The sequence below is a fragment of the Raphanus sativus genome, chromosome 8, assembly GCF_000801105.2.
Source record: "Raphanus sativus cultivar WK10039 chromosome 8, ASM80110v3, whole genome shotgun sequence".
NCBI classification, from domain to species: Eukaryota; Viridiplantae; Streptophyta; class Magnoliopsida; order Brassicales; family Brassicaceae; genus Raphanus; species Raphanus sativus.
Window position 1 is genome coordinate 5,095,735 of NC_079518.1, and position 24,364 is coordinate 5,120,098.

The 24,364-nt window shown below is 36.7% G+C and overlaps 2 protein-coding genes and 1 long non-coding RNA gene across 15 annotated transcripts; 1 reads left to right on the plus strand and 2 right to left on the minus strand.

Annotated features, from left to right (window-relative positions):
* Window positions 1-272: 272 nt before the first annotated feature.
* Window positions 273-4,475, minus strand: LOC108837273 (uncharacterized). Of its 13 annotated transcripts, none has more exons than XR_008937416.1 (13): window positions 4,380-4,475; window positions 3,886-4,284; window positions 3,702-3,799; window positions 3,284-3,397; window positions 2,440-3,140; window positions 2,146-2,280; window positions 1,965-2,019; window positions 1,810-1,864; window positions 1,440-1,613; window positions 1,028-1,205; window positions 844-920; window positions 661-755; window positions 273-529 (listed from the first exon to the last, which is right to left on the minus strand). It is a non-coding gene; the product is annotated as an uncharacterized LOC108837273 (long non-coding RNA). The 13 variants fall into 13 exon arrangements; XR_008937415.1 differs by lacking the exon at window positions 273-529 and having other exon boundaries at window positions 536-755; window positions 3,886-4,057; window positions 4,142-4,284; XR_008937424.1 differs by lacking the exon at window positions 273-529 and having other exon boundaries at window positions 536-755; window positions 2,146-2,273; window positions 2,440-2,497; window positions 2,592-3,140.
* A 14,744-nt stretch (window positions 4,476-19,219) lies between these two features.
* Window positions 19,220-21,281, plus strand: LOC108823052 (anthranilate synthase beta subunit 1, chloroplastic). The gene is made up of 8 exons (XM_018596279.2): window positions 19,220-19,410; window positions 19,480-19,646; window positions 20,130-20,200; window positions 20,272-20,309; window positions 20,402-20,512; window positions 20,609-20,708; window positions 20,800-20,935; window positions 21,024-21,281. The coding sequence occupies exons 1-8, from the start codon at window positions 19,302-19,304 to the stop codon at window positions 21,126-21,128; spliced, it is 837 nt and encodes a 278-aa protein (XP_018451781.1). The 5' UTR covers window positions 19,220-19,301; the 3' UTR covers window positions 21,129-21,281.
* Window positions 21,282-21,441: 160 nt separating this feature from the next.
* On the minus strand, window positions 21,442-24,309 carry LOC108819770 (probable UDP-3-O-acyl-N-acetylglucosamine deacetylase 1, mitochondrial). Its single transcript, XM_056992760.1, has 7 exons — window positions 23,951-24,309; window positions 23,552-23,860; window positions 22,618-22,824; window positions 22,410-22,511; window positions 22,244-22,308; window positions 22,017-22,161; window positions 21,442-21,919 (listed from the first exon to the last, which is right to left on the minus strand). Exons 1-7 carry the CDS (start codon window positions 24,065-24,067, stop codon window positions 21,869-21,871), a joined length of 996 nt encoding a protein of 331 aa, XP_056848740.1. The 5' UTR covers window positions 24,068-24,309; the 3' UTR covers window positions 21,442-21,868.
* Between the last annotated feature and the right edge of the window lie 55 nt (window positions 24,310-24,364).

Here is a 24,364-nt window from a genome sequence, read left to right on the forward strand (position 1 = left end):
TATTCAGTGTCATTTCATTACTATTAACTAAATTTTTCTTTACGGTTAATAAAATTGTTTATATAAAGTTTTATTCTATTTTTATTTTGATGGTGTAGAATTGTTGATTTATTTGTTTAATTTAAAGTTATCTAGTTTTACTCATTCTCTTACATTATGCGTGATTTAATCATATGTAATCCTTATTTTCTTTCTTTTATTAAAAATCGACATTAGAGTTGGAAGAAAAACCATATTTTCTTAGCTGCAAGCTCTTTCATTAAGAAAATAGGTGAAACAGACACAACTAAAAAATAGAAAGACATCATAAAGTTACAATTCTTCTCATTGTTTTGATTCAATATAGATATACAAAAGAAAAAAAACAACTTTCATAATCTGATTTGTATAGCGGCCCTTGACTCCCAATTGATACTTGAAGTGTATGTGCCTATATATAATTGGAAGCTTCTGTTTGGAAATAATTGAAGGCACTAAAACAACTTGTTTTGCTTTCTTAAAGTCTCATTAACCGCTGACCATAACACATCTGAAATTAAAAAATGAAAACCAAATTTATTTAGTTTATTTCTAGCTGAAACCGTTATATTTAAGCATGTATACAAATTTGTAGGAAAAACATATATATAAATCATTGACTGGAAAAGGCATCTGATTCACTTCTAGAACTAAGATGGTTCATTTCCATTGAGGCCATCTAACTGAGTGTCAGTCTTGATCGAGCCATTGGTTGAGTCATGCCACACCAACTCCAGCTACTCACACGCAAAATACAGTAAATTTTACAATCACCAAATTCAAACCACTTATAACAAACAAAGGTTCAGAGTAACTCATACACACCTCTTCGACGATCATGTTGTCACATTCTTTAAAACCACATTCTTCAGTGATTTGTTCACACCACAAGCATCAACCACCTGACAAACAAAATTTGCGTCGACACTGGTTAGTGACAAACGAATCACAACAGTCTGAGGAAAACGAAAAGGAAACCAAAAAAATAATTAAAGTAAAGCAAAAATACCTTTGACTCAGATTTTGGACTCGAGGAAACCCCTCCAGAAATATCGCTGTGGTTATACACCACATCGGATACAAAGTGTCAATGCAAATTTCGGGAACCACATCATCAAAGAACACGTGTGATGAGAGAGACGCCTTCGCTTTCGAATTCTTGGAAGCTATTGCTGGTGAAAGTCTGTCTGCGTTGATAAGAGTAGGGCATAAATGAAAACTATACAGTCCAAATAATAATGACTTGACGAATGAGAGTAACACATGGAAAAAATTAAGTGCACGTAATAGATTGTAAACACACTGGCCATACATCTGGAGCCCAAAACAGAAGTGAACAGCAGTAAAATCAACCAAATAATGACAAAAATGATAACAAAGAGATGGAAAGAAAATATCTGATTTTTATTGATCACACTTACGTTGGCTTACTTCACCAGACATGTCTATGACCATGATGATAATCATTTGTACTAACTGGCTAAGGAAACTGAGAGATAAGAGCAAATACTTCAAGGTGAAACTACCATGTACTATCCATGTTCCATTGGAGTTGGGCAATACGCGAAATCTGGCTTTAATCTCTCGGTCATAAGCTGGAAAGCAGATAGTGAAAAAAAAAAGAAGAAACGATTCACAATCACTAAAATATTATTCATATTTTCCTATTAGACATTTTACTTGCCCAATCAACCATGTAGCAAAGAGATGGTTTTGTCGGTATGAAAACATAAAGAGAAAGTCTGTAATTTCTAGCAGACGTAACGATCTCAAAGTCAGATATGTAACCACCTATTGACTGAAGGAGGGAAGCACCAATCTGCTAATCTAAGTCCGTCTAACTAACCTGCACAACAGAAGTGCAAAACAAAAACTTTAGGCAACACTCATCTATATCTGAAACCCACAACTGATCATGAAGAAAAAGAACCAATATAAGCACGCACCAAGAAACATAGTACCCTCGTAAGAGCCGAGCTTGAGCTTGCCGTGATTTTCTGGCTGTAAAGAAAACATTAGAAATTGATCCTAAACTTTATGCTGAATGAGTGCTAAGAAAGATACGAAAAATACCAGAATAGAATTGAGAGACACAAATCAAACAATGGATATAAAATGACTACATACCTCTCTGAGAGTACTGATTGCTCTTTGTCACATCAAATGAACTCAGCTGATAACTACCTCCCTCTCTGAGTAGGCATTGGAACATGTTCAACTCTGTGGACTCTAATCCATCACTGAATCATTGTAGACTGCATCCTTTAATAAAAAAGAAGACATTATAAACACCGTTATCTATTACAATAAGAGAAAGTAACAAAAGATTCAGTGCCTTCTCGATCTATAAGAGAAAGAATATGCGTTGGAAGCAAAACTCCAATACTTTTAAGAATAAACGTTTCCAAAGAGGCAATTTACCTTCTCATCTACCAGAACTATATCGATCCCCATAAACTTTCCACCTTTCTTGGCATTCCTAGATTTTCAGAAACAGAGGAGAAGGAGACGTTACGGTGAGCTGTGCTGTTCATCGCTGGAAGATGGTGTATTTATACTCGTTGCTTCATAACCTGATCTCGTGGTGTAATCTTTTTATTGTTGGCAATCTGTTTTGGATCCCTAGGAGAATCTACTTTCGCAGCAGAACTACATATTTCATAGAATGGTTTCTCTACTTCATGCAGTATGTGCAGTCTCAGAAGAATGTAATGGCGAGGTGATGCTGTTTATTTTCTTCGATGGTGAAATGTTGGCGGACTGAAGTTTTCCACTCATTGTATGAACTCGTGAGGCTCTCATCGTTAGATGCTGAGGTGATTCCATCTCCATAGAGAATTTCACGCTCTATTGGAAATAATATCAGCTTGTTTCCAGTGTCTGCTCATACTATCTGTAGACGTTGTCAGCTGAATCATTTTCCTTGACATCGGTATTTGTCCCTGGACTCCTGGAGGCCACTTGTCTAGTTGTTAGTAAGTCTGGAATGATGTCCACAGAGTCAGACATATCAGTTCTTCTTGTAGCAGTGAACTCTTTGGAGTTTGGAATCTGTGGACTTGGTCGTCCTACTCTCGTTTGCCTTCTTCCGTGGGCTTGAATGAAGTTCATAGTCGCCTAACCTGCTTGCAGAAAAGCATATTGCTAAGTTACTTCAGATTAACATAGATAGGATTTCATTTAAAAATAATTAGTGGATACGTACGCATCAAAATCACAAAAGAAGGCAAACAAATCATTTTTCTGTTTTAGACTTCCACTATACCTTTCTTTCGTCTTTGTGGTTTTCCTGACTGGGCTTGAGAAATCAAAGTCCGATATGTCAATTTTAGATGACGATAACTTGCCAAAAACTCCACCCATGTCGAAACCCATATCCCTGAGAAGGAGACAGAGAAACATAATTATGTGAGACAGTGTGCCTTGTTGTCAAACAACACTATCTTAGAGAAGTAGTCCATAGTATTCTTAAAAAAATCTTAGAATTAGCAGCCACTTAATCTTCATAGTTTGTCGAAATTTCTGCGAATTCACATTAATCTTCTCAAGAAATATCTTTAATCTTTTTCTGCCGCAACCAAGTTGAAAGGCAATCATATAGGAAGCACACTTGTAAACAAAATCTGGATTCACTAAGGTTGGTTTAGATCATTGAAACCAGCATTTAAACACTTAAAACTTACCAAGCATTAGATCTTTCTCCTTGGCTTAGCTTCTGTATAATTTTTTTTAGCAGGTGCAGACATGGCAAAATCTGTTCAGTATTACTCTTGACAATTTACTGCAAACAAAATAAGCTACCATTATAATCATTCAATCACTCACTCATAAAAATACTTATCTCTTATGTTGTGATCAACAACACACCTGCCACGATCGCAATCATCTATGTCCCCTACTTCATCGCTGCCAGCTAGATTCACCACCAATATCACTCCCACCGCGTTCTCTCTTCTCCTTTACCTCACCTTCTTTACATCCCAGCAAAGCCTTCGTCTCTCAATTTAAAATCCTCTCAGATTCTTCAAGATCTCAACAACTGAATTTTTCATTTGATTACTAATTGAAAAGGAGAGTAAATGATGAATAAGTGGAAAAGTGATGTTGCCTTTAATAAACCCACCACAAACGTAGCACATAAATATAACCGGAGACTACACTACTCAAAAGCCCAATGCCGTTACAGAGGCGGTGGTCGGAGGCTTTAGGAGACGAAGAGTGAGTGAGGAGGAGCCGAGTGCAGGTGTGGTCGTATCAGATCAAACCCTAAAAGAGGATGCATGGGCCAGATATGAACTTTTAGAAGAGAGCCCACAAAACAAACGAACATAAAAGTCCAGATAAAAGAAAGATTGCATTACGTAAAAGAGATGGACGCGTGGCGTGTTTTCCTTGCCCTATTTGATGACGTGGCAAGAGGAGAAGAGAATAGAAGTCTTCTTTATATATAAGATTTAAAAATAAGGAGCAACAATAGTTTACCAAAAGGTATTAATTGGACGCAACATGTCCAATAAAATTTTTAAAATGTTACGGCTAGCAGGTACTATGTGTGCATATATAAAGGGACTTACGAATTTTTGTTTTGGAAGTTGGACAAATCATTACTTATTATTACGTTTGTCGTGTGAACATAATCAACTCATGTTTCCGTGTGGGTGAGGATCGGAATTACTTATAGAAAAAACGTAAATCGTAATCCATACAGTGTGGTGCCATCATATGATCATATCAGGAAAGAGCCAATCATGTAAAAAGTGTACAAAGATCGGGTCCATGGGCCTAACTGATTTAGGTGAAACACATATCCAGATCCGAAAAACTGTCCAAACAAATTTAAACATACTATTTCTCCGGGTGTCATTCCTGTTGATACAACTATTTAAATATTATTAAAATTTAATTATAAAATAGATTTCAATTATAATAATTATATAACATAGTTGAGAAACTGTGGAAGGCCATCTCAGAGATAATCATACTCTAAGACCATCATTATTCGAAGGCCCTTAAAGCATCCCTTAAAGGGGAGGAGGAGGGGACGAAAAAAAAATGTAGAAAAAGCCCTGTATAAAGACTGTCCTTTGTAGTTTCATGACCCAAAAAAAAAAATTGGGGACTTGATGGAGTCCCTCCAATAAAGATGTTCTAAGACCCTTGATGAATTCAAGATGTGCCTGTAAATTGTTTTCCCATATAAAGATTTTGGTAAGAAGCTATGCTATCATAATAAAAAGAAATAGCATATACACTGCATTGCTATTTCTTAGATGGTACAACTAATGTTTTTTTTTCACAATAGCAAAGTTTGTCAGTGGATTTATGGCATAAATGTCGTCATTAACTTCATAGCACTAAACTGCGTAGTTCATACTGTTATACCATCCCGACTGAGCCCAGGTTTCGAGAATGCCGCTCGTAAGAATGGAGAAGAGCAGAACAAACTGAGCTTGATGAACCTGGCGTGAACTTGCTTGAACTCTTGTTGCATCTCTTGAAGAGGTATACACACTCTTGCTTTTTTGCTTTGTTGACTTCTGCATTATGACTCACATCGACTCTAGAAGCCTATAAAGACTGTAGACCATGGTGACTTATTCATCTTCTCCTCGATTAATTGGCTAGGCTTATAAGTTGTTACAATGACAAAATTCATTTTTTGTATGAACATAGAGGAATAAGTATTGTTTATTCACTTAAGATTATCAGAAAGAGAATAATCTAAACTTAAAACAGCCCGGAAAGAAGCCTTAGGAGTTACGAGGACACCAAGCTCCATTTCCTGGAGCTTTTGAGAAGAATAATCTATAATTTATATATGGTTTATACAACATTATTTTTGTGTGAATTTATTTTGTGTCTGTAGCGATAGTTTTCTCATATTTGTGGTCTTTAGAGTCTTTAAGGGCTCGATCATGGAGAAGGAAAGGTGAAAAGAAAATCAGGATGAAAGCATCATGTCAATTCTATGACTTTATCTTACGAGAGCTTCAGTTTATTATAAGTTTCTTTTCAAGAACGGATGTTAGTGTTTTTTACTGTCGCAGTAAGTTATGGAAAAATATTAGTATTATTGCCTTTGTGCAACTCAAGCTCTCAAGCTGAGCCATTCATAATTCAGTGAAGTCTTTTGATTGACATCAAGTAAAACACTTTTCATCACATTCTTCCTCGTGACAAGTAAACTCTCACTTCCAAGAACATTGGCAATGCCTTCGGTTCAACCGTTAGGGCTGACCTACTATGCTGTAAACGGGTCCAGGAAGATAGTGGTGACCGTTGTAATAGGAATGGGCGGTTATATCATTTGGCCTTTGTAAGAAATATGCAAGAAATTATTACAATTATGTTTAAATTCTACCAAGCATTTGCAAAGTGTTATTAGAGTTTAAAAGTTATATTAAGATATGATAAAAGTCATTATTTAATTTTAAAATATAATTCTTCAAAAAATAATTTTTTTTAACGTCTGAATCGATTATTATCGATTAATTATGCTATTATAATGATGAGAATATTACAAAGACGATTTTATAACCGATAATTCTACCACCTTATGAGAATACACGCATGACTGTACCGTCCTATGAGATGCATGTTCGATGGTACGCCCTGCACCAAACTGAAGATCTCTTATAACATGTTTCTCCATAATCTGCATAATTTGATATTTTCTAGGGTTTGAACCCCAAACCTTCGGGTGTAGAAGCAATTGAACATTTAATCAAACCACTGACCAAAGGGACTTCCCAAAAAACAACTTTAGACCAATAGTTTTGACAGTCTTCACATCAACCCAAACAAAGGAAGCTGAACGTCAACCAAATTAATCAAATCTTTATGTAGCTAGTGTAATCTAGTGGTGACGCGACCTTTGTAAAGAAATGTTTGCAATTCTAGTTTCTCCCCAATTATCTATATTTTTTGCTTTCAGCCATCGAATGTCAAGTTCTGAGGATCAACTCTGATGATATGTTCTCTGTGCTTAAACTGATTGTTACAAATGGTACCTCATTTGGGGAAGATGATTAAAGCATAAAGTTGAAAAGAAAAACTTCAATGATTTTAGCAAAGTTTAATAAACTTACTCTTTTTTGCAAAACTAAAAAAGACTATATGACTACAACATACTTACATGATACTTGCTTTTGCTTATAACTGCCTTTATTTTAAGTTTTTCAACAGATTATATCAAATCTGTCTTTATTTAGGCAAATTTACGATAGACACAACCAAACCTAGTGTGAATAGAACATACTCGTAGAGATGTGCTATGATTTCTCTTCATTTTATTCATATATCAATCAAGAGACACAAATTAGGATTTTGGTTGGGGTCTATAATTATAAGAAAGTACTACTTACTTCCAATATTTGTGATGCATTCTTAAAGTCTTTGCTCTGGCCATACCATTTTTATGATTGATAGCGATTTGTCATCTGCGTTATTGCTTCCATTACAAATTTACAAACATTTCATATCAAACAAGTCAAATAAAAATGATTACCTTTCTATAACCAAATACTAAAAGACAATAAAATATCCACCATGCAATTTGGTAAATGGCGATTCATTCACATAAATAGTCGGCCAGGTAAAATCTTTATTATACTCTAAACCTCAGTTATGCAATATCAACATGTATGTTTCAGTTACTGATATATTTTAACTTCTAAAAATACTAGGTTTTGACCCGCACTTTTAAAGCGCGGGATTGTCTCTTTTGTAACTTCTTAACTTTTTTAACATATATCATTATCTATGAATCATTTTTATTATTTTACATTTACATAAAATAAATTATGATGGTTTTGTGTATATTGAAATAGATTTTAGTTGTATTAGGTTCCACTATAGCGAGATAAACATAAGAGTGTTAAATGTTTTGTTACTTAAAATAGAAATTTACAGCTAAAATACTATAATCAGATTTTTTTAATTTAGCAATCATTGAAATATTTTGATTTTCATATTGTTTGTTTTTATCAAAATAATAGTGATATAATGGGATACGATAAAAAAATATATATTTTGGAAACAAAATATAAGGCATATTAAAAATGTAAATAAATACAAAGTTGTATATAAAATAACATAAATAGAAGTCATTATATAGCTACATGTATTTACATATTGGAAACACTATATCTATACAATTTAAAAATATATAAATATGATGGTCACTCTAATTACAAAGAAATAAATACCTATTTGTTTGGCAAAAGAAATATTCAGATTTTTTTTTCCAAAAGATTTTTTCTTTTTTTTTTTGCATTACACACAATCATTTTTGCTAAAATTTTTGTTTAATGGTGGGTTTTATATTAACGTTTTAAGTTGTTAAAAGATTGGCCCAGGCTCATCGTTTACCTTCAAGTCTCAGCCATATTGGCTCAGTCAGACCCATTTTCTGGTTTCATCAGCATAGACCACGTTTGTGGACTTGTGTTTCAGAAAAAAAAATTGTGGTTTCTTTCTCAACCTCTCACTTATTTTTTTCATGATCAATGCTTGTGTGTTCATCTTACCTATTATTGACCAACTGAAAAAAAATTCTTTCAGATAATGTTACATGTGGAAGCGAATGATGAGCCTTAGTTTTGTAAGTAGAATCCACGGGCCTTTTTTCATTAACGGTGTTTATGAATGACTTTAAAATAGGAGCATGTCATTGGTCTAGAAATATGTGGCAAGTAACTAAAATATTCCAAAAATAAGCAGTGGTATTTTCTGGTAAATAACTTGAAAAACTATAGGCAAAATCCTATTAGTGATTCTGCTTTAATAGTATAGACTAGATTTTGATCCGTGCTTTCAAAGCGCGGGGTTATGTTTGGTAAATTTTTTATATAATCACATTTATATAATCCGTCTTGTATATGCATTTATATAACCCGTCTCATATATGTGTTTTATATCCGGGTTTATGTTCGGTTAAAACTATATTGTACATGTATTTTTAGGTTTTTGATTTTGGAATTAGATATTTTAAATATAAATCAATATAACAGTTTTATAGTTTTGATCAGTGTTTTGAAACTCGACTCGGACCTGCGGTTGAACGAATTACCGGTTGGTAACCCGGTATTTTTAATATTGTGATTTTTTTCTAATGATAAGACAAATTTGGTGATAATAAGTTGGAAATTTGTTTAAAATATATTTATATTTTTCAAAATCGTTTTAAATGATAATGATTGTTCTCAAAATTAATAATTTTAGAATTAGAAAACCGGTGGTTAATGACAGTATCAAACATGGAAATAATCGATACAGTATCAAACAGAGAAATAATCGCAGACCGAAATTAAATTAGGAAACCGGTGATTAATGACAAACCAAAAAATAATTAAGAAGAAATTGGCGTAAAACGTCCAGAATACCCTTAATGAATACAAAGGAAGGCTCCTTAGTAGGGGTAAAAAGAGTAAAAATCCAAATGTGCTTGTACTTTAATAATATAGATAATCGATGCAGTATCAAACAGAGAAATAATCACAGACCAAAATTAAATTAGGAAACCGGTGATTAATGACAAACCAAAAAATAATTAAGAAGAAACTGGCGTAAAACGTCCAGAATACCCTTAATGAATACAAAAGAAATGCTCCTTAGTAAGGATAAAAAGAGTAAAAATCCAAATGTGCTTGTACTTTATTAGTATAGATGTGGAGGATAAATTGTTTTTATACCATTTAGTATCAAAAAAAATTATTCGAAAGCAAAGGATAAAATGTCTACATGTTTATTTGGTACAATCCAGAACATTAACATCGAGATTTGACAAGGATTCTCAGATATGCCTAAATGGAATGAAAAAAAAAGAAATCTATACTAAAAAAAATCCTGATATTTTTTTGAGATATATCTGACCTTGTAATTTTTTTTAAAATTTGAACTCCATATGTGACGTTGATTATCATCCACATATTCAACCAAACAAAATGAGAACAAAAACAAAAGATAACCAAGGAATAAAAAGTGAATCTGATCAAGCTGCAATTAGAAAAGGTTACTAAATCTGGTAACGTGTGAGAGAAGTAAACTGGGTCGTCCATAACTATAAGAGGCAAAGAACTCGCATCCACGTTATACATTGTTGACAGTTTATTTGATATCCTTTGGAAACAATAGTCTATCTTTGAAAACCTTCCCATGTATCGGTTATGATTGTCTGGAACTCCACTACAAGAAAACACGCAGATTCTGAGGGAAATACCGAGGGAAAATGAGTTCCTCGGAAATTTCTGACAAAATATCGAGGAAATACCGAGGAAACCAAGAAATGGGGTTTCCTCGAAATTTCCTCACTATTTTTTGAGGAAATTTCGAGGAAGACCAACTTCCTCTGTATTTTTCGAGGGGATACCGAGGAAACCAGGGTCGTCGGAAAAAATCGACGGATATTTCTAATATTTCGACGACATCTTGTAGCCGTTAGAGAGCCATTGGAAAAGCCGTTGGGGGATTTAAACAATTTCGAGGAAATTTCGAGGAAATGCCTGTTTCCCTCGATATTTCCTCGATATTTCCTCAGTATGCCGGGAGGATTTCATCTATAAATACAACCACCCCTCTTCCTCTTCATTCACTCCATTTCTTTTCTTCTTCTCTCCTAGTCTCACGAATTTGATTCCAAAAAAACATGTCTTCTTCAAATTATTTTCGTTCTTGGATGGATCGACCTCATTTGGATCCGGACACGAGATTGCTTACGGAAGAATACAATCAAGGTATAATCGAGTTCATGAGGGTAGCTCGCAAACAACCGGAAGCAGAAACAGGTAAGTTAAGATGTCCTTGCTCTAATTGTAAAAATAGAAAAGTTATTAAAGAGTGGGATGTTTGGACTCATATATTATTGAGTGGGTTTACACGAAGTTACAAAATTTGGTATCATCATGGGGAAACTGATTATGAACTTGGTAGTACTAGCGAACCTCAGCCGGCGGTTAGATTAGAAGAACCAATTAGGGCGGATGTAGATTATGGTGTAGGTACTGAGCAGATGATAAATGATCATTTTAGAAGGGAAGATTTACCCAATGCAGAAGCTAGGAGATTTTATGAAATGTTGGATGCTGGAAAGCAACCATTGTACGAAGGTTGCAGAGATGGTCATTCAGCTTTATCATCTGCTATGAGACTGATGGGCATTAAAACAGATTATAACTTGGCTGAAGACTGTGTGGATGCGATAGCTAATTTTGTTAAAGGTATTCTACCTGAGGATAATGTAGCTCCAGGTTCATACTACGAGGTTCAAAAACTCGTAGCTGGGGTTGGTTTATCTTATCAGGTAATAGATGTATGCAGCGATAACTGCATGATTTATTGGAGGGCCGATGATCAGCGGACTACATGCAAATTTTGTGGGATGCCTCGTTATAAAGATACTAGTGGAAGAGTTCCAGTGCCATATAAAAGGATGTGGTATTTGCCTTTGACGGAAAGGTTGCAGAGGTTGTATCTTTCAGAACGCACAGCGCAACGAATGAGATGGCATGCGGAGCACTCAACAGATGGTGAGATTAGACATCCTTCAGATGCAAAAGCGTGGAAACATTTCCAATCAAAGTATCCCGACTTTGCGTATGAGAGAAGAAATGTCTACCTTGGATTATGTACTGATGGTTTCAGCCCGTATGGGAAGAGTGGAAGACAATATTCTCTATGGCCAGTCATTGTTACACCATACAACTTACCCCCAAACTTGTGCTTGCGACGAGAGTTTTTGTTTCTCTCCATTCTCGTTCCCGGACCAGAGCATCCTAAGAGATCACTTGATGTGTTTCTTCAGCCACTAATATATGAGTTGCAACAACTATGGGCTCAAGGTGCTGAAACATACGATATTTCGTGTAAAGAAAACTTTCAAATGCGGGCAGTACTAATGTGGATAATAAGTGATTTTCCAGCATATGGTATGTTATCTGGATGGACAACGCATGGAAGGCTATCATGTCCATATTGTCAAGATAACACTGATGCTTTCCAACTAAAACACGGAAGGAAAACGTGTTGGTTTGACTGTCACAGGAGATTCCTACCACCTGATCATCCATATCGTAGGAGTAGGAATTTGTTTACTAAGAACAAGAAGGTGTTTGACAGTCCACCTGCGGAAATTAGTGGGAAAAGTTTGAAGACACAACTAAGAAATTTTGGTGCAGAAAGGACGCCAGACATCGGTGGACATGCGCGTTTTCCGGTAGATGCTGTTGGAAACCTACATAACTGGCACAAAAAAGTATATTCTGGGATCTGCCATACTGGGAGGATCATTTGCTAAGCATAATTTAGATGTCATGCATATTGAGAAGAATTTTTTTGACAATCTCATGAACACGATCCTTAACGTTCAAGGTAAAACAAAGGATAACTTGAAGTCAAGACTGGATTTAGTCGATATATGTGCTCGTTCAGAACTTCATGTTGATGAGAATGGTAGGGCTCCTTTTCCCATATACCGACTTGATGCAGAAGGAAAAGATGCGTTCTTTGATTGGATTTCAAACGATGTGGAGTTTCCAGACGGTTACGCATCTAATTTGCGTAACTGTATCGACAGAAAGGAAGGAAAGTTTATTGGCTTAAAAAGTCACGATTGTCATGTGTTGATGCAGCGCTTACTTCCGTTTGCTTTCAAGGAACTATTACCACGAAATGTTTATGAAGCAATTGCAGGGATAAGTGCTTTCTTCCGTGATTTATGCGCCAGATCAGTGACTCTTGAAGGTATTGAAAATCTGAAGACTAACATAGTCGTGATTCAGTGCAACCTTGAGAAGATATTTTCTCCCTCATTTTTTGATGTTATGGAGCATCTTGTTATTCACTTGGCAAGAGAATTGGAACTTGGTGGTCCTGTGCAGTATAGATGGATGTATCTGTATGAGCGGTATATGTTCCATTTGAAGAAAATGGTGAAAAATCTAAGTAGGGTGGAAGGTTCTATAGTCGCACAGATGATCAATGAAGAAATTTCAAACTTTGCTGAATACTACTTTCCAGCAGAAGTTCAGACCAAAAACAGAAGACCTGCTCGGCATGATGATAGAGGCGAACGGGCAACATACCATGTTACGGTTCCTGACATTTTCACAGATGTTGGACGACTTAGCGGAAAATCAAAGGACCGTCGACTTACTGAGCAGGAGCGCAGTCATTTGCAAACATATTTGCTCACCAACTGCGAAGATGTTCTTCAATATGAGAGGTAAGTTTATTATCTTACAAAATTTTATTTTAACAAATTAACATTTATATCTTAATTAATTACATTTTTGTCCATCACAGGATTTTCATGGCAGAAAAGCGGTTCGAATATAGATACGCTACTGAGGCAGAACTAGAAGAAATGAAGCAAAGAGAATTTGCTGGATGGATGTTTACTTATGTGAGTGCCTTAAACAAATTAAAAAATCATTTATCACATATTTATACTCATATATATGTGCTATTAATAGGTGTCTGCTGGTTTGGCCAGAGGTGAAACATTTGACGATTGGATACGCGAGATGGTGGTTGGACCAAACTATGTTGTGAAGTCATATCCGAGATTTTGTACTCGAGGATATGCATTCACAACTGAAAAGACGAAACGTTCGCGTACGACCTATGATGCTGGCGTTTGTTCTGCATCGGGAGATGATGTATACTACGGACACATACATGAGATTTTGGAAATCAAGTATTTGGGCTTGCTTGGATTGCGCTGTACTGTTTTTTATTGTGATTGGCACGACATCACTCCAGATCGAGGTGTGAGAACAGATGCATTTGGTGTTACATCAGTTAATTCAAGACGAAAGCTGCAATATTATGATCCTTTCATTCTTGCTTCTCAGGCCGATCAAGTAAGTAAATGTTAATTATTCAGAATGATTGGTCATCATGTGTAATAATTTAAACTTGTACTAAAAATTTTAAAATGTTACAGGTTTGTTATATCAAGTACCCCCGGATAAGGAACAGAGATGATCCATGGGTTACTGTTACCAGACTCAACCCGAGAGGCCGAGTTCAGGGGAGTTCTGAGCTGGAAGACCTACTACAACCAATCACATCCAGTAACTTAAGTGTAGCAGAAGATGTAGCAGGAGTTGGCCTTGTAGTAGATTTCACCGACTTCGCAGAGGAAGCCGTCGTTCACGCACAGGATGAACCAGTTATTGGAGAGTTTCACCAAGATCCAGATTCAGATTCATCTGCTGATGATGAGTCGGAATCAGAGCAGTTTTTTTTTTTTTTCAAATGTATTTCGAGGAAATTTCGAGGGAATTTAGGGTTTCCTCGAAATTTCCTCGGAATGACCCTTAACGGTTTAGGGGTTTGATTGAAAACACCTTGTTCCTCGAAATTCCCTCGAAATATTTCGAGGAAATTTCGACGACCAAGATAATTTTAGGGGTTTGATTTAAAACACTTTGTTTCCTCGAAAATTCCTCGAAATATTTCGAGGAAGTTTCGAGGGTGCATAAATTTTTTTGTGCTTCCTCGAAATTCCCTCGAAATATTTCGAGGAAATATCGAGGACATTGAAATTTTTTGGTTTTTCCTCGAAATTCCCTCACAATATTTCGAGGGAATTTCGAGGAACAGGGGGTTTTAAACCGAAAACAACGTTTTGCGGATTGAATAACACGTATATAACATTCATTAAGTGTCGTAGCCAGATTATAAAGTCAAACTTTAGGGTTTTAACCCGAAAACAATGTTTTGCGGATTGAGACGAAAACCACACAACATAAGATAAACACTTATACATTTTAATAAACGTTAAAGGAAATACTTACAATAATTTTTGTAATTGTGTTATTTCATTGTTTATGATCATCTATACAAAGAAACCTCATTATTATGAATTACACTTGTATAAGAAATGACATAGGGGAAAAAACCGATGTTTTCAAAACCCCAAACCCTCATTCCTCGAAATTTCCTCACAATATTGTGAGGAAATTTCGAGGAATGTTTTCCTCAGACTGTTTTTCATTAACCAGGAAACCCTAGCCGCAAATAAGAGAATTTCGAAGAAATTTCGACGACCACATTAAAAATTGTGAGGAAATTTCGACGGACGCTGTCCGTCGGACCCCTCATAAATTAGGTTTTCATTCTTTTCTTCCCCATTTCTCTCCTTCTCGATTTCTTCTTCCTCTCTCGCGGCTCCTCCTTCTCCTCTCCTCTCTCTTCCTCGCGGCTCCTCTCCTCCTCCTCTCCTCTCTTCTCTCTTCCTCCACGGATCTCCTCTCCTCTCCTCTCTTCCTCTCGGCCTCCTTCCTCTCCTCTCTTCCTCTCCTCTCTTCCCATGTAAGTAATTCATCTCTTCTCTTCCTCTCTTCATAGATCTCGAAATTTAGGTTGTTAGATAGAAAATTCTAGGATTGAATGGATAGTTTAGGATTTGCATGTTTTAATTGTTGTTTGGATTGTTGGTATATATTTTTTTGATTTATTTTGTGTTTTTGATTTTTTAAAACGTTTTTTTATTTTTTAAAACGTTTTTTGATTTTTAAAAACGTTTTTTGATTTTTTAAAACGTTTTTTGATTTTTTTAACGTTTTTTTGATTTTTTAAAACGTTTTTTTTATTTTTAAAACGTTTTTTGATTTTTAAAACTATTTTTATATATTAAAACTATTTTTTATTTATTAAACTATTTTTGTAATTATTAAAACAATTTTTAAATATTAAAACCTTTTTTGTAATCATTTAATAATTTATTAAAATATTTAAACTATTTTTTATATATTTAAACATTTTTTTGTTATTATTAAACAATTTTAATATATTAACAAATTAAATAAATAATTGTATATATTAAATAAAATTTATTTATACAAAGGTCTCAAGAGGAACAGACCCGCTCTCGACAGCGTCGTGGTCGTGGTGGTTCGGGGAGCGGCTCCATTTCGGGTTCCGCATCGCCCTACAGCTCCTACCAGACATCTCCCTCTCCATTTCCCTCTCATTCTCCTCCCGCTCCCGGTGTGGCACCCACTCCTGCTCCTGCTCCTGCTCCTGCTCCTGCTCATCCGGCACTTCTGAGAGTTGCGGAGTTTGTTCGACAGCCGGGTCGTGACCATCTTCCATATCTCACTCAGTATCCACGCGGACGGGGTCAGACATGGTAATTAAACCTATTTTTTTTCATTAAAATTTGATTCATTTTAAATAATTAATTCTTTTTATTAGGTTCGACCGATCCGGGAACGGGATCAGTGGATGGATCAACAGTATGATGTACTCGTCCCTCGAGAATGGACATCCGACTTTCACCGACTTCCCTCTCGAGAAGCAGCATATGTGGTTTCAACAGTTTGCGGTAAGTATTCTATTTTTTACTTATTTTTTTAATCTTTAATATTAATTTTCTACTAATTGTGTTTTATTTTCAGCAACAATTCAACTGGAATGCCGATGATACGTTGTTTATCTATTACCACTTCGTCCATAAAGTTATGGACAACTATGGGAAGCAGATGCACTCGTGGAAGAAGAAGTGGGAAATAAACAAGGTTTGTTTTTATTTATGAAACAATTTTTTAATTTTTTAAAATATTTTTTTATTTATTTAACAATTTTTTTTTTAAAGGTTCCAAAGGGGATGGACCCGACGGTCTGGCGGGAGTTGGATGTGCATTGGAGTAAGAACGAAGTGAGAGCAACTTCTTCCACCAACTCCACCAACCGCAAGAGCGACCGTAAGGGGAAGGGCATGTACGTCCATAACTTGGGTGCTCAATCTTTAGCCAGTCTGGGGGATCGCTTGGTAAGCTTGTCGGTTTTTATTATATTATTTAAGATTCTAATATTTTTTTGTGCATTTCTTTTAATTACTAATGTTTGTTTAATTTATGTTTTTTTCAAGGCGGAAGAAAATGAGGGGGAGCCGGTTGATCATCTCCGCCTAATAAAGACGGTGTATACCAACAAGAAGACCGGCGAGATTGATGATGGTGTTGTGAGGGATGTGGTCACCCTCATCGACAGTCAGATGGAACAGGAAGTGTTTCAGCTTCAAACCGAGGATGACGATTCGACGGGATCGACCGGCTTGCCTCGGGTTCGGATCAACCAAATCGTTGAAGCGGTAAGTTCATTTTTTAAAGTTCAATCCATTTTTTATATTATTTAAATTTGACACTTTCTTTTTCAGTCGGTTCCAAAGAAGAAGGACCGTTTGTTCGGTTTGGCTCGTCGGTCTCCCTCCGTTCCGTCTGCTTCTGCACCACCATCGTCCTATGTTGATCAAGAAGTCCTTCTGAGTCAGATGAGGGACAAGGATGCTCGCATATCCGCGCTGGAGTCCATGGTGGCGAGTCAAGAGGCGGGCTGGGAGGCACAGAGGAAGCTGAACGAGCAAATGATGGCGATGATGAGGAGCATGAACCCGAACGCCAACGTGGACTTCCCGACCATGCCAGACTCGGACTTCCAAACCCCGTAGTTTAATTTCTTTTAAAAACTCTAAATGTTTTCTTTTGTTTTGTATTACTTTGAATTTTAAATAATATGTTTTCAATTTAAATTTTAATTTTATATTTTCGAATTTAAATTTTAAAAATATTTTTTAAAAAAAAAAAAAATTTCAATATATTCCGAGGAACAGCTGTCCTCGGTATATACCGAGGGATGTTTCCTCGGAATATTCCGAGGGATAGTTTCCTCGAAAATTTTCGAGGAAAGCAGCCCTCGAAAATTTTCGAGGAAACTGTCCCTCGAAATATTCCGAGGAACAATGGTCCTCGAAATTTTCGAGGAAAAAGACCCTCGAAATTTTCCGACGAAACTCTTTCCTCGAAAACTTTCGTAGGTCTTTTCCCTCGGTATAATCCTCGGTATATACCGAGGGAGTTGTTCCTCAATATATACCGAGGACCTCTTCGACGAAGTACAGTCCTCGAAATATCCTCGGAATTGTGTTTCTTCGAAATTCCGTCACAAATTTTCGAAGACATTTCAAGGGAAAATGAAATTTTCGAGGAGATTTTTTCGAGGGACATTTTCCTCGGTATTTCGTCGGAATACGCTTATTCCGACGAAATACCGAGGAAAATATCCCTCAGTATTAGCGTGTTTTCTTGTAGTGCTCTGGTCTCCCCACTAATGTGATACCTTCCTCTTCCTCTGATTCCTCATGCTCCTCCTTTGTCTCATCTGCTACTTCTTCGGCTCCATTAATGAATTTCTCGATTGCTTCAGTCATTTAGTGTCTTCTTCAGGGATTCCGACGAATTTTGGGATATCATGCGTAAAGCAAAACATGACTCAACTTTTTTTTTTCTAGTATAGTTTGGGTTTTGGTTCTTAATCTGTTCTGGTTCACCAACACCAAGAACATAGCACAAAACATTTTTTCTACCATGTTTGGAATCAGGATGATCACAACAAGACTAACCTTTGCAATTAAACGACAAGTTTATCATCTCCGGGTATACGAATACGACTTCAAATTTTAAATATAAACCTCGGATCCTAGACTTTTTTTTTTTGAAACTCATCGGATCCTAGACTTCTAAAGACTATAATTGGTAGTAACTTCAAACTGAGTCAAAACAAAATCTGTCACACGTACGTTACTATATGAGGATATTTACATACAAGCAGTAGTTCTGCATCTCACCTTCCAAATAGATTTTAGTTTAAAATAAATAAAAAATAAGAAACTATTTTTTTTGCCCCACCGTAGTAGTCCAAACTAGAGAGCAAAACAAGTAAAAACGCTGCCAGGACGTCACCATGTGACTTACCGTGAACGGTCTTCGGTCTCGGGTACTGGAGGACCGCATGTAAATCCCCCAGTGACCAGGTTCTGAACCTAGATGGCGGAACTCACAGCCGTGAACCATTTATCACCTGAACCAGAAGCCCGGTTAAAAATAATTTGGTCCTTATAATTTAATTAAATATTTAAACTAATAATTTCTTTTAACTATTAGAGATGAAGATCTTCTTAGAAACAAATAATTTCTAAAAAATATTTACAAGAATATCAGATTTGGGCTGCTGGTCCATCACATAGCTCAGGTGAGTACGTGACAATATAAATCCACTGCGAATGGACGACGCACACATTCTATAGACTTTGTTTGACCCATTAAAAAATCAAAGGACCTCCTCACCTACTAATAAAACACGTGGTCCATGTTTGCATAAACGCACCGTTTCACCTGTCATTTCCCAGTTCTCTCACAAAGCCTTGTTTATAAAAACTCCTCTCCTCTCTCTCTAACCAACCAAAGAAAGGAACGATCTTTTAGTTTTCCCACAAATCAATGGCGGCTACTACATTGTCCAACTCCTCTTGTCTTCTCCAACCAAAGTCCAGCTCCACCACTCGCCTAAACCCTTCTTCTGTCTTCAAGCCCTGTCCGAATCCGACCAGTAAGTCTCTCGCTGAATCTCTGTTTCAAATTAAAATGGCTTCGATTAATATTATCTTTCTTTTGATAGGAGTTTCGTTTTCGGGGAAGAGTCGCGGACATGTCGTTACGAGAGCTTCGATCGAAATGGCGCATTCGAACTCGACGCCTTCCGCTGTTGTCAACTCCTCGAATAAGCACAAGGGTCCCATCATCGTGATTGATAATTACGACAGCTTCACCTACAATCTCTGCCAGGTTTTGACTCTCGAAACTATGTCCAAAATCTGCTCTTTATCATCTTATTAATCGATGAATTGAGTAAATTTGATAATTTTTAAAAAGTTTTGGTTTTTACAAGATTATGATCATGGTGGCTAGTTATTGCAAGCTCTTAACTTTATGTTCAAATATGCATTTGTCTTTCACTATTAAGTCTCTGTTTCGACATGCTAATAGACAAAACTATGCAATTGTTCTCTCTCTGTTATGTTTTGTCAGCCGTGTATCTTATTGTCGAAAGCATCCAGTTCTCTGGAGTAGTGTTCTTTTTTTTTGTTTGTATGTAGAAAGCTTTGTTTTTGTTTAGCTATCTCGTGTAATTTTGGCTGCTATGGGATATACAAGTTTCATCATGTCTCACTTCAAGCACCTCCACACATAAATCGTGTGAAGTGCATTCAATATGTCTTTGGCTTTCTCATTATATTCTTTACCTATCTTTTTTTGTTTAATCATTAGTATATGGGAGAGCTAGGATGCCATTATGAAGTTTACCGCAATGATGAACTTACTGTGGAGGAACTCAAAAGGTGAGAAGAAGAAACCAATATGCTAATCAGGGGTTGTTAATTCCATTACTAACTTTCTCTCCTTGTTGCAGTAAAAATCCAAGAGGGGTGCTGATTTCTCCTGGTCCTGGTAAATTATATTAGCCTCCTACTGCGTTATGTATCGTTCAAGATTTTTGTAGTGAAGAAAAAGAAGATAAACAACTTCCCTACTATTGATAGGTACCCCACAAGACTCTGGGATCTCCTTACAAACTGTTGTGGAACTCGGACCACGTGTTCCTTTGTTTGGAGTATGTATGGGTTTGCAGTGTATAGGAGAAGCATTTGGAGGTTTGTTTTGCATTTAACTTGGTTTCTCATACGTTTTATGTAATTGGATCCTCAACTCTAAATGCACTTTTGTATGAACTTTTTTTTGGTTTGCAGGGAAGATTGTAAGGTCACCATATGGTGTAATGCATGGGAAAAGCTCCATGGTTCACTATGATGAGAAAGGAGAAGATGGCTTGTTCTCTGGATTATCTAAGTAAGTGTATGATTCAGGTTTTTCTAGAAAATATATATATCATATGTGACTGTTACTGAAAACAAATCTTCTTGGCTCTTTTTTCTTTCAGCCCTTTCCTTGTAGGTAGATATCACAGCCTCGTGATCGAAAAGGATACATTTCCCAGTGATGAACTCGAGGTTACAGCATGGACAGAAGATGGTTTGGTTATGGCGGCCCGACACAGGAAGTACAAGCATATACAGGTAAAAAAAAAAAACTTACTCAAGTGGTTTCATGTTTCTTTTTGCTTCCACACAAGTCTTAAAGTCTTGCTACGTAAAATGTTCACAGGGAGTTCAGTTTCATCCGGAGAGTATTATAACAACTGAAGGCAAGACAATTGTTCGCAATTTCATCAAACTTGTAGAGAAAAAGGAGGCTGAGAAGTTGTGTTGACTTAGGGGCTTTCCTCAATTCAGACAAATCTGATGTGTACGATTAGTGTATCTCCCTGTAATAAAGTTTGGCAACGCAGAATGTTCCTTGTTATCTTTCCATTGATTTAGAATTTTGTTTGGTTAATAAAGGTTTCCAACAGTTTGAATGGTACACTGAGATACATGAAACTATGAAATAACATATGCATTGTTAATGGATATAGAACAAGAAGTCATCAAGAAGTCATCAAGCGATCATATGATTAGATCAGGCAATTTATATTCACACAAATGGGCACACGGTTTCTGAGCAACAGCGTAACAATCAAACGTGAGAAACCAGTCGCACATAAAATAGGTTATATATATGTAGATCAGATCAGTTTCTTTCTGCATTCAAACCCTATGCTAAGAGAACAAGGATGACATCAAGACCTTATGTGAGCAGACAAAACGAACACAAAGATAGGGACCATGGAAGATTGTGTCCGTTTGATGGGAATACAAGTAAAACAATCAGAACAAGATGAGACGAACCTCCATTCTTGAACTCCCACCATCTGAAACCCCCACGTTGTCCAGGATGTTGTGAAAACAAATTCATCCAAACCTTTTAGAGTAATGAAATTCGATATGAAAGAAAATAAAATTCACTTATTGGTAGGTTCTTTGGAATAGTTTGGATAACGAAGCAGACAAAAAAGGATCAGATCAAGGCTTCTAGAATGTGGTTGGTAACAACTAACAAGCACATTCTTCTCAGCCGATGGTAAGATGACGTGCCAACTCGGTGTGTAGTGCATGACCCGCCTGCATTTATTTAAAGACGAATCCATTTTTATCAGAAAAGTTGTTCATCTCTTTTGATGTCAAGAAAAATAGAAGATGATTCTAAAGTAGCACTTGCCTTAAATGCGACTACGTGAGCCACAGGGAATCCTCCATTTCCGCCCTGTGCTACAAGGGAGAGGTCGCCGATAAGGTCCAATATCTTATGTCGACATGTTTCGTTATCAAACCGAAGAGGAGGGTTCATCCATCCATGCTCCGCGCTGCATCAGAGACGGTCTCAGTTAAATATATATATATTTTTCTTCCTATATCCAGAGTCTTGAACATGCAAGTTTCTTTTACCTACAAACGATTGCATTATCCAGAGAACCTCCTTTAATGAGCCCTGCTTCACGCATTTTCTCCACCTGCCAAAAGCAACACACAAGACACATAGGTTTAAATAAAGAAAACACAAGTTACTGATCCTAAAGCCCATAAACAAGTAAACAACAATGATGGGACCAACCTCTTCATAGACACAAAACGTTCTACACGGTGCAATATCTTTTGCATAGGAAGAGTCATGTTCAGGTTTCCAAGCAAACCACTGGCAGCCTATAGCAGGCACCTGTAGGGTGTTTCATCATAAACCACAGGACCAGAGTCAATACCCGTGAGGAAAGAAGTTTGTTTTCTTCTTCTGTATTTCTCAAAATGAATATATAAGACTGAACCTGTGGGAAGTCGATACCACAAGTGATGCGAGTCTCTAGAGCAGGGAATGCAGCTACGAAAGAATCGTTCTTGCAAACGTACACAGGCTTGTTCACATGTGCTACCATCTTCTCCACAGTTTCCCCACCATGGTTTTGAGCTACGTTTATGCCAGCTTCTTCGATCGCATCAACCCATTCTTTGGCTGATCCATCAAAAATAGGGACCTGTCACTTGGTTAGTGTTGCCATGCATTCATCACATCACCAATTGACCGAGGCTCTGTAACAAAAATATTTACTAGAAAGGCTACAACACCAGTTGAACCATTTGCCATTGATTCAGCAAATCGTTTTAGGTATGAGCCTGGTTCGGTCAATAATAGTCCACAGTAGATTTTATAAATTTGTCAAATATCCATTTTGGATCGAACTCATTTCGATTGTAGATATTTTTTTTACAGTCGGATCAAAATAAATATGAAATTGAGTATTTGAAGTATTTGTTTAGGTTTCAGATACTCATTTAACCGGGTATCCAATTCAGGTTTTACAAATCTATTCGAATTCGGATTCTATAGAAATCCCGATTATTTTTACATTTTGGATCAGATACTACAAATCTATTCGAATTCATGGACTTTATAAAATCTGTTCGGGTATTTTTACAGTGTTCGGGTATTTCTACAGTTTGGATCGGATACTACAAATCTATTCGAATTCAAACTTTATAAAATGGTAATTTCTTACAGTTTGGATCGGATAAGGATTCTGGTTTTTTCGGTTTGGTTCTCGGGTTCGGTTACAAAAGCATGGCCTATATATATATGTACTAAACCATTTTGTAGTTAGTTGGAGTGGAACTTTCACTAAAATTCGAATCAAGTCATTTGCCATTTGATTCACCAAATGGTTACTATATATATATGATTGAGATTATTATGTAAAAACAAACCTCGACTTCCCGATCATCTGGACTATCGCTCTCGATTCGAATTTTGCAATTATCAACGCCCTTAGCCTCGAGAGCTGACAACAAGTGTTCGACGGTTCGGATCCTGAGACCGTCTTTCAACAGCGTTGTGCACAGAGGCGACTCCTGAGCAAACTCGATCGACGCGGGGATTGATCTGGAGCGAAACTCGAAGCACCTCCCAGCTCCGGCGATCGCCGGAAGTAGCTTCACCGTCGAAAGCTTGCCGGAATGCAGAGCCTTGCCGTTCACCTCCACAGGTGCCGCGAGAGTTTGTTGTAACCGCCCGCTCTAGTAATCAATACAAAATCGTAATGATTACAGTGGAAAGGGATCAAGTCGTATAGAGAGAGAGAGAGAGAGAGAGAGAGAGAGGTTTACTGGTTTCAAGGAGACTGTTGATGACGAGGACGACGCGGCGGAGGAGAAGGAGGATAGTAGCATCAAAGAGATGAGTGTAGAGTTCTTCTTGGCTTTGACGGCGACGGAGAGGATCATTGATTCTGCGACGACGTCACACCGCGCCGTCTCGAATGAAAGTGGATTTGCGCCAACCGATTAAGTGTTAACCTAAGCGGATTGTCGATTTTAAATTTAAAAAGTATTAACCGGGTTTGGAGTAAGCTTCTAAACCGGGATCAATAAGGAAAAAAAAATAAATAAACCGGCACAGATTGATCCTCTCTGATTCATAATCTTAAGGTGTAATAAAATGTTTGAACTGGTTTGTGGTATGGTTTGATTTGTTCATGTCCATTGGGTTGAGTTGATGTGTCTGCAGCTTTGGGTTTAGCT

Coding starts and splice junctions, on each gene's coding strand:
- LOC108819770 (XM_056992760.1), bottom strand. CDS start 24,067: ATGATCCTCTCCGTCGCCGTCAAAGCCAAGAAGAACTCTACACTCATC. Junction 23,861..23,950: donor CAACAGTCTCCTTGAAACCA/GTAAACCTCTCT, acceptor ATTGATTACTAG/AGCGGGCGGTTACAACAAAC. Junction 22,162..22,243: donor GATAATGCAATCGTTTGTAG/GTAAAAGAAACT, acceptor TCTCTGATGCAG/CGCGGAGCATGGATGGATGA.
- LOC108823052 (XM_018596279.2), top strand. CDS start 19,302: ATGGCGGCTACTACATTGTCCAACTCCTCTTGTCTTCTCCAACCAAAG. Junction 19,647..20,129: donor TCACCTACAATCTCTGCCAG/GTTTTGACTCTC, acceptor TTTAATCATTAG/TATATGGGAGAGCTAGGATG. Junction 20,709..20,799: donor TTGTTCTCTGGATTATCTAA/GTAAGTGTATGA, acceptor TTTTTCTTTCAG/CCCTTTCCTTGTAGGTAGAT.